At 37.4% G+C, this 11,408-nt stretch overlaps 1 protein-coding gene across 1 annotated transcript; it reads left to right on the top strand.

Annotated features, from left to right (window-relative positions):
- The first annotated feature begins 2,600 nt into the window (after positions 1–2,600).
- LOC148849611 (squamosa promoter-binding-like protein 14) lies at positions 2,601–9,621 on the top strand. Its single transcript, XM_088951098.1, has 11 exons — positions 2,601–3,160; positions 3,568–4,271; positions 4,526–4,719; positions 4,802–5,643; positions 5,756–5,830; positions 5,908–6,015; positions 6,100–6,217; positions 6,439–6,574; positions 6,658–6,799; positions 7,723–8,325; positions 8,573–9,621. Exons 2-11 carry the CDS (start codon positions 3,643–3,645, stop codon positions 9,005–9,007), a joined length of 3,282 nt encoding a protein of 1,093 aa, XP_088807224.1. The 5' UTR covers positions 2,601–3,160; positions 3,568–3,642; the 3' UTR covers positions 9,008–9,621.
- The last annotated feature ends 1,787 nt before the right edge of the window (positions 9,622–11,408 follow it).

Here is an 11,408-nt window from a genome sequence, read left to right on the forward strand (position 1 = left end):
TAATAATTCATGATTAATTAATTAGTGATATATTATGAACAAATTAATTAATTACCAATAATAATTAATTATTATATTAATATTAAAGTTTTGAAATTAATAATTATTTCATGAATAATTAAATTGATTGTTAAATTAACTAGTATTACTATTAATGATAGTAATATTTTTTATTAATTAAGAATTGTCAAATTTATTAATTCATAATTAAGAATTATAAACTATAATTATAAATTTATTAATATTTTTAAATATTAATGATAAAATTTAAAAAAAAATATTATTAATTATTTTTTGTGAATAATTACAAAATACCATAAAATATTACTGTTCTTAGTAATTAGTATTACTGTTAATAACTACAAATTAAAATTAGTGCTATTAATTACTAGCGATACACAAGTTTTGTTAAAAGAATTTGAGGCAAAAGGAGTACCTTGGGTTGGGTGGGCCTAACTCAAGCCTGAACCAGTTCAACCCAAGCTTTTGCACAGGTTGGGCTTGAGTTTTTGAACTTCAAGTTGGGTTTAGGGCAAAAAACTTAAGGCTAATCTAAACTCAAGTTGGGTTTGGGTTGAGGCTTCAAGTAGTTTAGGCTCGACCCACCTCAATTTGAGCCTATACAAACATTTTGGCTGCATTTGGAAATGATGCAAATCCCGATCAGGATAAATTTGTACTCTTGTTCACTTTTACTTGTGTTTGGTAACATTACATTTATGCATTGGCAAATGTCAGAAAACACATTTACCAATGCATATTTACATTGATAATAAGATGTAAAAGCACATCAATAAAAAAGAAGTAAATTTGCATTCAAGTGGGCTTTTGATAAAAAAAGTATATGCTTTATTGGAATTCGTGTTTGCATCCATTACAAATAAAAGTCTGTTTGGTAAGAAGGTAAATTTGTCGGTGCAAAACTAACCCAACTTTGTAATTTATATGGAACGTTTTACACTCTACATATTTGCATTCACACTTATTTGCATCATTTTCAAACACAACATTTATAATATACATATCTACATATTATCAATATGTTCTACTTGGAAACTGGGATATAAAGCCTAATATGTCCAAGCCCAAGTCCAACCCAAGATGTTAGGTTAAACTTGGGTTGGGTCTAAGTTGGTAAACTCAACCTGGGTTAATAAATTATCAATAATTATTGTCATTCTATTTTTGTTATATATTAATAAATTATTAGTAATTATTGAAAATTAATAGTAATTTTTCTCTTACCAACCTAGGCCTACTCCAAGTTTTAACCCAATATCTTGAGTTGAGCTTGGGATTGGACGTATTGAGCTTTGTAGTCCAATTTTTAGGTGGAATTACATTGATGATATGTAAATATGTATATCACAAAATGTTGGACGACTCAAATTGATTGAATTGGGTACAAACTACCCAAGGCCTCGACCCAAGTCCAACCTAAATTTAGCTTGGGCTTGAATTTTTGGCCTAAACCTATCTTGAAGTTGAAAAGTTAAGTCCAACCTATACAAACTCTTTGGTTGAATTGAATCGGGCTCAAACCGCACCCCTAACTTCTTTGACCTCAAGTTCTTTCAACAAATTCATATATATGATACAGGTCCCCACTAGTTGAATATGATGACTCAATTTTGTGCCGGACGTGCACTCCTTAACTTCTTTTAACAAAATCCGTATATGACACGGGTCCCCACTAGTTGAATATGATGCCTCATTCTTGTGCGGGACGGGACAGGATGGATTAATTGGATATTACCTCTCTACCGTTACCTTTTATTTATTATTATTATATATAATGCAGCAGTTATGTATTTTCCTGAATCTTCAACTTTTTAAGTGGGTCCCGCATGTGTCGATACAGGTGCGTCCCAGGTGTTAGGATGCTTCTTCTAAGTTGCAAGGCATATATGCCAAACACAAAATCAATCCGTAATTTTCATACTTGCAATTATTTCAAAGCCGTGTTTTTGGCACGGCATACAACAAGAAGGAGAAGGAAAAGAGAAGAAGAGAAGGAGATGGAAGCAAACCAAACTCTCAACCGTATGTCAAATTCATGTTTTGAGATGGATATGGATGCTACTGAGGGTGATTCTGATTGGTCAAAAGCTCTTCCCGTCCCTGCATAAGGGTAAATTGGTGAATTTATCATACATTTATATTAGAATAATTAGGTAAGAGAATTTATGATAATACAAAGTCTTTCCAAATGCTGATACCAAAGTCATTCATGTAACTTTTGTGAGGGGTCAGAATTTGAGCAATATAAATAAAAATGTACTAAGGAAAGCAAACCATACACAATATATACAGAATAATACCAAATATAATGTTTTTCTTTGTAGTTCTACTATTTCCAAACTGGGTCAGAAGAAAACCGGATAAGAATCCCATGGACATTTTCGTAATTCAGAAAAATCGACCGAGGGGGGTAGGGTATGGTATGGTATGGTAAAGTAAACGAGTAAACCATACGTGAAATGAGGAAAAGGGAATAACGGATTATGGGTAGGGACAAGGGAGTCATTTCCGTTTGGAATTAGACGCAGCAGTGAGACTGTGAGCGGACGCGAGAAGGGTGTCTCTGTGTCTGAGACTCTGAGTGAGTGGGTGTGAGAGAGATAATTCAAGTATAAAGGAGTCCGATTTTCTTTTTCTTTTTCTCCACCACCGCTCTCTCACTCTCAGTCTCCCTGAAAGGCAAAAACCGCTTTTCTTCATCTTCTCCTTCCATATTTACCCTTTTACCAAAAAAGTTAGTAAAATAATAGTAGTTGTACATGAATAGTGGCATCGTCTCCACCAATAAGAAAAATACTGCAAGGAGAGATGGAGGAAACTTCTCTGATGTTCCAAGTTTTTATCTTGGGATAGCTTTGAATTCGATGTTTTCGTTCCAACTAGCTCTGGCGTCTTTAGATCTGGTCTTTCATCTCATCTGTGGTCTAGTCATGAATCGTGTAGCTTTAGTCTTCGGTTCAGTTTACTTTCGTCCTGAATTTTTTGGCGACAGGGGTTGAAGATCAAAATTCCCAGTTTGTTACTCACTAGTCACCACTTATCATGATTTTGATTGACATGTTTGTACGAAGGTTTGAGCGTTTGAGCTCTCAAGTCCAGGGTTCAAAATGATCGGAAAGAGTTCTATGAATCCGTGAAGGTACACGAAAATGATTTTGTTTTTTATTTTTATTTTCATTTTTTTTTTGTAGAATCGAACTTCAGGAACTTGGAAGTCTTCTTTGTATTTTTAAGATTCTAACTGATTGTTATTTCACGCGATTTGAAGGCTTGCTATTTTTTTTTTCTGCATCATTTTCATTTAATGAACCTCCGAGGAGAGGGGAAAAAAAAAAGGAAAGAACAGGGCCGACTTTTTTTTTTCGGGATTATCTTTATGTGATATGCGAGAAGCCCAACCCTAATCTATATGAACTTCACCTTAACTGCAGTGTCAAACAAAATTCTGAAGTTGTTTTTCCTCGACTGAATTAATTGCTCATATGAAGATATTTGTTTGGTAGCCATTTTCATTTTATCGTTATTTATGCTTGGTTTGCTTTGCAGAATCAAGTCAGTTCGAGTTTCAATCGGCGTATACCTTGTTTCTCTTACTAACTGTGGGATATAGGGTTCAATAAGATGGACGACGTGGGTGCTCAAGTCGCTTCACCCCTTTTCATTCATCAGGCACTGTCTGGTCGATTCTGTGAAGCGCCTTCCATGGCAAAGAAGCGCGATCTGCCATGGCAAAGTCCCAACTTTCAGCATCAGCATCAGCATCAGCATCAGCATCAGCAGCAGCAACATCAACGTTTTAATTCAGGGTTTCAAAACTCGAAGGGTAATTGGAACCCTAATAGTTGGGATTGGGACAGTATGATGTTTGTTGCGAAGCCCTCGGAGACAGAGGTTCTTCGCGTGGGGACTGCGGCAGTAGTTGAATCTGAACAAAAGAAGAAAGGTGAAGAAACCTTGAAAAGTTTAGTTGTGAATAAGGGCTCTGTGGATGAGGACGGAGAGAACCTTACCTTGAAGCTTGGTGGGAGCTTGTATTCAGTAGATGAATCTGCGGCAAGGCCCAACAAACGTGTCCGATCTGGATCCCCTGGTACCGGCAGCTACCCAATGTGTCAAGTAGATGACTGTAAGGGAGATCTGTCCAATGCGAAGGATTATCACCGTCGACATAAAGTATGTGAGCTTCACAGTAAAACCACCAAGGCGCTCGTAGGGAAGCAGATGCAGAGGTTCTGCCAGCAGTGTAGTAGGTAACCTTTGTTTTGAGTTAGTAATCGGATCATGTGTAGGTTTAATTTCATATTTATAGGTTTTTCTGGGTAAAGATCTTATTTTCTTTCGAGTTCTAGATTGGTATGACATGGTTACATGGGTCTTAGGTTGAGATTTCCAGGGCTCCTTTTTTTAATTAATTTCCAAAATGGAAGTTTTAGTGGTCATTTCTGTCTGGTATGTTGTAATTCTTGCTTTAATTATTCTTTCTTTGTTTTATGTTTTTCCCCAGATTTCACCCACTCTCAGAGTTTGATGAAGGCAAGAGAAGCTGCAGGCGAAGACTTGCTGGGCATAATCGGCGAAGAAGAAAAACCCAACCAGAAGATGTTTCCTCACGGCTGTTGGTGCCTGGAAACCTGGAGAATTCTGGTAGTGGGAATTTGGACGTTGTTAATCTGTTAACTATTATATCTCGGCTCCAAGGTAAGATGGACTTTCTCATGGTGTTAATAGTTCTTGACATCCCATAGGATTTTACTCGATCCAACTATCACTGCAATCACAGGTAACAATGTGGACAAAAGTGCCAATGGTCCATCAACTCCAGATAGAGAACGACTTATTCAGATTCTTAACAAGATTAACGCTTTGCCCTTCTCTGGAAATTCTGCTTCAAGATTGCCTGTACCTTGTAGTTTTGACTTGAATGTTTCGCAAGAAGCTTCTTCGGACAGCCTGAATAAAACAAATGGAAATACACCTGTTCCCTCTACCACGGACTTGCTTGCTGCTCTGTCGGCTGCTTTGGCAGCGGCTACACCTGATGCTATTGCACTTCTTTCTCAAAAAAATAGCAAAAGTTGTGATGATGATAAAAGTAAGTTGAACTCCCTTGACCAAGCTGGTGGTTTTCATTTACAGAAGAAGCCAATTTCGGGGTGCCCTTCAATTGGAGGAGAGAGAAGTAATAGTATCTCTCAATCTCCAGTAGAGACTCCAGATTGCCAGGTTCACATATCTAGACCAAACTTACCATTTCAACTATTTAGTTCCTCTCCTGAGGGTGGCAGCCTACCTAAATTGGGATCTTCCAGGAGATATTTCTCCTCAGACAGCAGTAATCCATTGGAAGAGAGGTCTCCTTCATCCTCTCCCATTGTGCAGAAACTATTCCCACTGCATTCTGAAGCAGAAATTTTGAAACATGAGAGAATGTCTATGAGTGGAGAGGATAATGCAACAATTGAAACCAGCACAACTCGTGGTTGGACATCACCTCTGGAACTCTCTAAAGGGCCAAATGGAAGGCTTGAGAGTGGTTCAGCTCAAAACCTACAATATCAAGGAGGATATACTTCCTCATCTGGCTCAGATCAATCACCTTCTAGTTCAAATTCTGATGCTCAGGTTATTTTATTTCTATTCTCCTCCAATTTATTGTGACCTTTAGGATCATATTCTTTCCTCGTTAGTGCTATTTTATAAAATTGAAGTTCGGTTGCTTTTTTCTATTGTACAGGACCGCACTGGGCGAATCATTTTTAAACTATTTGACAAGGATCCTAGTAATTTGCCTGGCACACTAAGGACACAAGTAAGAAACAAAAAATTTCCTCTTTTGTTGTCAAGTTATCGCCAGTTGATTAAATGTTATTGATACCCATGTTTCAGATCCTTAATTGGCTATCTCATAGTCCATCAGAGATGGAGAGTTACATTAGGCCTGGCTGTGTGGTTCTTTCAGTATATGTTTCAATGCCTTCTACTGCGTGGGAGCATGTAAGTGCATTATTATTATTATTATTATTATTATTATCATTATTATTATTATTTTCTGATCAGTGGCATGGTGTTAATTTGCAGCTCCAAGAAAACCTTCTCCATCTTGTTAATTCACTAGTTCAGGATTCAACTTCTGATTTTTGGAGAAATGGCAAATTTTTGGTTCATACGGACAGGCAGTTAGTGTCGCACAAGGATGGTAAGGACCAAAATGTACTCTGACAGTGCAATATGTTCAGTCTATGCATAGGTTCAAGCTTGAGAGATTGTTATCATATTTTGATCTTGGTTTGTCTTTTTCTTTTTTATTTTTTTAACTGGAAACCCCTATCTATATTGAAAATCCCCCAAGTTTGTGGGTCTTGAAAAAATTGTGGTCATCCCTTTTTTCTAATGGTGCTGCTTGCAATGGACCTGCAGCAAAGATCCGACTATGTAAATCCTGGAGAACATGGAGTGCTCCAGAGCTAATCTCTGTATCTCCTTTGGCTGTTGTTGGTGGAGAGGAGACATCTCTGGTGCTGAAAGGTCGAAATCTGACTGCTCCAGGCACCAAGTAAGTGGATGATTCTTTTTTTTTTTTTTTTTAATTTTTTTATGATCAACAGAAAAGCATAATAAAATTTGTATTTGATGTAGGGTTCATTGCACCTATTTGGGAGGGTATAAAACAAAGGAAGTTCCAGGATCAATTTACCAGGTAGCCATGCATGATAATACAAGCTTGGAGATGAAGTTTCCTGGTGGAGCACCTGGTGTCCTAGGTCGCTGTTTCATAGAGGTAGCACTCTCTTTTTGTTTATTAGGTAGCAAGGTTCAAAGTATCGGCCCATATTGGCCGATACGTATTGTGTCGGTGGCTTCCCGATACGCCTTTACAGGGGGTCTATTGGGTTCTGACCGGTTCAGGGGGTGGAGGAGCCTTAAACCGCCCCCCGAACTGGTTTTGGAAAAAATTAAAAAATGGGTTGAAAACACTATCAATATCGCCCGATATGCCCCTACCGGCGTATCGATATTTTGAACCTTGTTAGGTAGTAATATTAGGGTGATCTTCTCCAACTTGAACTTATTTGCTTTTTTTTTTCCCCCAAAAAAATTGCCAGATCAGCAAAAAAAAGTTCTTGGATTTGTTTTCTCAAAAGAAATTGAGAACAACATTGATCCTGGAACAACAAAAAGATGCTTTCAAAATAAGAATATATTTTTATTTCTGTAAAGGTTTATAAGGGCTACTATTTGGTTTGTCACATGTACAACATAATCTCCTATAAACACTCTTACAAGTGCTGCTTTACCCATATTTAAATTGACTAAAGTACAAATAAAAATAAAAAGGTGAACTAACATCTGCTGGATCAGATTCTTCATCTGAAAATTGTATGCTTTATGGAACATAATATCAAACCAAAATCATGTTTTTGAAACCAGAAATTCAATAATTCACTTATGGAAAAAAGGAAAACAGTACACAACCAAGAATAAGGTTATGTTTTATTTTATTTTTTAAGAAAATCATGCTCTTTCTACACAGAAGTGGGCTCAGTTATCTTGAATTGCAACAAAGAAAGCAATTCATGTTGAAGACCCCCTACACTTGCTGTAAAATCTGATTATTTTGTTTAAAACTATGCTAGACAAACTAGCAGCCTATGTCTCTCTGTAGTTTCTAACATCTTCAAAGTAATGCAATTGTATGAACAGGTAGAGAACGGCTTCAAGGGCAACAGCTTTCCTGTTGTAATTGCTAATGCTACCATTTGTCAAGAATTAAGAGTTCTTGAATCTGAGTTTGATCAAGACTCGAAAATGGCTTCTGTTGTTACAGAAGATTGGATTCAGGACTTCAGGCGGCCACAGTCCAGGGAGGACATTCTGCACTTCCTAAATGAACTTGGATGGCTATTTCAAAGGAAAAAGAATCCTTCTAAGCCGGACAGTGCTAATTTCTCCCATTCCCGGTTCAAGTTTCTCTTCACTTTTTCAGTTGAAAGAGACTGGTGTGCTGTAGTTAAAACACTCCTGGACATCCTTTTGGAAAAAAGCACAGGTACAGATGGGCCATCAAAGGCATCCGTAGAGATGCTGTCGGATATTCAACTCTTGAGCAGGGCGGTAAAGAGAAGGTGCAAGAAAATGGTTGACTTGCTTGTCCATTATTATGTAACTGCTAATGGTGACAGCACAAAACAATATCTTTTCCCCCCAAACTTGGTGGGATCAGGTGGTGTCACCCCTCTGCATTTGGCTGCATGCATGCAAGGTTTGGAGGACATAGTTGATTCTCTCACGAATGATCCACAACAGGTAATTAATCAGTTTTCATTAAGAATTTGACTGAATTTGTACACCCACTAATCTCAGACTACTCAGCTCTTCTATGTTAGGCTCTTGGGTGAAGAAACTGCTATGGTATTTAATTTGTTGCAAAAGCTGATAATGATTTGATTTGTTTTGGCCATTTAAACCAGTCTCGTGGTTTTCTTTCGGTATTATTTGCTTATTGTTTTATGTTTCTTTGGTTATTTTATTTTGGCATGCACTTGAAATGCAGATTGGATTGAACTGCTGGAATTCTCTACCAGATGCTAATGGGCAGACTCCATTTGCATACTCCTCAATGAGGAACAACCACTCCTACAACAGGATGGTGGCCAGGAAACTTGCAGACAGAAAACGTGGTCAGGTTTCAATATCGGTTGGGGATGATACCTCTTTGCATCAGTCACGGATGATGGCTGAACAAACTAATAACCTGCTTCCTGAAACATCGCAAGGGTGGCGATCTTGTGCCAAGTGTACAGTTGTGGCAACAAGGAGCTACAAACGGATGCCGGGTTCTAAAGGCCTGCTTCACCGTCCTTATGTCCATTCAATGCTTGCAATTGCGGCTGTTTGCGTCTGTGTATGCTTGTTCCTTCGGGGCTCCCCTGATATCGGCTCTGTTGCTCCCTTCAAGTGGGAGAATTTGGATTATGGGTGGAGCTAATTTGGGGAAAGGGTGGAAAGAAAATGGAATAAAAAAAAAAGGATGGAGGAAATTACCCAGAAAAGAAAGGAGGATAGTGGAAGGGCTGGCCGTTTTGGTTCCAGCTTCTACTTGTTTCTTATTAGCTAAGTGGTTTATGTTGGCTTTGGGAAGGTTTAGTCCATTTGTAATGGAGGATAGAGTGAAATTCCACACTAGTGGGTGGGTGGTGCTCTACTGCTCTCACACTGGTATATCTTAATTACGAATCTGTGCAGAGGGGAAACGTCCACGAGTAAAAGCCGCTGCTGGGGGCATCAGAGCATGTGAGAAGTATAAGCAAGGTAGTTTGTTTCACTTTTTTTCTTTTTTTTTTTGGGTTAACCATTTTCTTGTTCTCTCCTCGGTGTTTTTTAGTCTCTCATTAATTTTTGTTTTTTGTATCGATTAACATAGAAAAAGAAAATTCATGTGGAAGACCAAGTCTGAGAAACTGACCATGAATTTTTGTCATTGTAAAATCATAAAACCGGGGGGGGGGGTGGACGAAGAACCTAACATAAATAATTAAATATACATGATTATTTTTATTATACATATAAAGGAGGTTTGAATTTATGTTGTTCAATAACAAAGGGACATGATATAATTGCATTCGTTCTGGACCGAGGGTTGCATGTTAAGTTATCATTAGTAGAGGACTTTGTTTGCCATTTGTCTTCTCCACTTTGTTTGCCATTTGTTTTCCATGCAGTTTACTGTTTAGTTCAATGTTTGCATTTACGGATTTTTCCTTTCTAAACAGCCCACGTAATGGACTCGAGTATGAGCTATGATAGGTCTGCAAATGGATTGAATCAAATTAGTAGATTCAAAATTTCAAATTTGAATTGAACCTTATTGGATTCATGCCAAAACTGAATTGATTTTGAATTGCAATTTGATATTGAATGGTAGGTTTATTTTTGGTAATCAAAATATCAAATGTTGAATTGTAGGGTTAGACCATGATACCGGAAAACTTGTAACCAAAAAATTGGTATAATAAAAGTGAAAACCAATCAGGTGGTATTCATCTAAATTCGTGGAGGGGAGAGGGTTGGGTTGATTGATCTAAGATCTTCGTGTATCATACTTTTACGGCATTACAAGTTTACCCTGAACAGTATTAGTATATTAAGCTAAAGATGATCAAAATATTTATAAATGATTGATAACATAAGCTAAAAATGACTTGTAATTTATCAACATAATTTATTTTTGAGAGAAGCCCATGGGCAGAATTCCATTAGCTTGATGATGAGTCCATTTCAATAGTATTTACATAAAAAGTCTGGAATAGGAAAAGTAGACCAAGTAAAAAGTCTAGATAGAGAGATAAACCCTGTCTGGCAGCTAAATGAGCAACAACATTGGCTGTTGGTCGCACAATGCCATAAAGACCAAGTAAAAGGCTCTTGCAGACAATAACGATATTGAGCAACCGCCACGGTAAATGGAGATCATCCACCAACTTGAGTTTGAAAATACTATAAGCATCACCCTCAATGATAACGTACGATAATTGAAGTTCTTGGACTAAAAGTAGATGAAGATAAAGAGCCAAAGCTTTAGCCATGATGGAATAGGTAAAATTCTTGCACGAAGAAAAGTACCAAAATGATCCCAAAGGGCCAGTTTAAAAGCCAAATTGTTTGAATCGCCAAACATGACAATAAGGAGTGCAAATAGCGTCTTGTGGATGATTACAGAAGGGACATCTTGTATCAATATGGATATTGTGCTTCTGTAACGGCTCAGCCGTGGGTAGAATATTGTGTGCACAATGCCATAAACACAGTTTGACTGATGGAGATGAGTACTTCTGTGACCAAAGATGGTTCCATTGCAAACCATGTAAAATAGTAGTGGGAGAGGAGGAGGGAGCTAGGCATTGGCTGCGACAATTATTTTCAATGCAGATGAAATAGTAAATTTTCCATTGCAAACCACACTAGATTATCGTTACAATTTCTTCTGGGAGATGATGATGCAATCTGTCAACATCCCAATGTTTTGAAAACTGATTGATGAGAGCTGCAACTTTTGGAGCTTTAGGTATGGTGTGTGCACAATCATGAAGAAAGGTATTTGGCCCACACTAAGGATTACGGAAAAAATCAACTGACCAACCATCTCCAATTACCCATAGAGCTCCGTGTTTACGAAACCTTCTCTTGCTAGAAATGTTTACCATGTAATGTAAGTGTTTTGCTCTCAACATAAAACTTGAAGATATAACATTATTACATATACAACATTATAACTTCTAAGCATATATTTGTTATAACTGAATTGGATGAATTATAAAAGGGGTAGGTGCATATTTGATCCAAATTATAAATGTATTGAATTTGGATCATCCTTAAATTAGATTAATTCG

The sequence above is a fragment of the Nelumbo lutea genome, chromosome 6 (genome assembly GCF_056320005.1).
Source record: "Nelumbo lutea isolate HS-2025 chromosome 6, American lotus-T2T, whole genome shotgun sequence".
NCBI lineage: Eukaryota > Viridiplantae > Streptophyta > Magnoliopsida > Proteales > Nelumbonaceae > Nelumbo > Nelumbo lutea.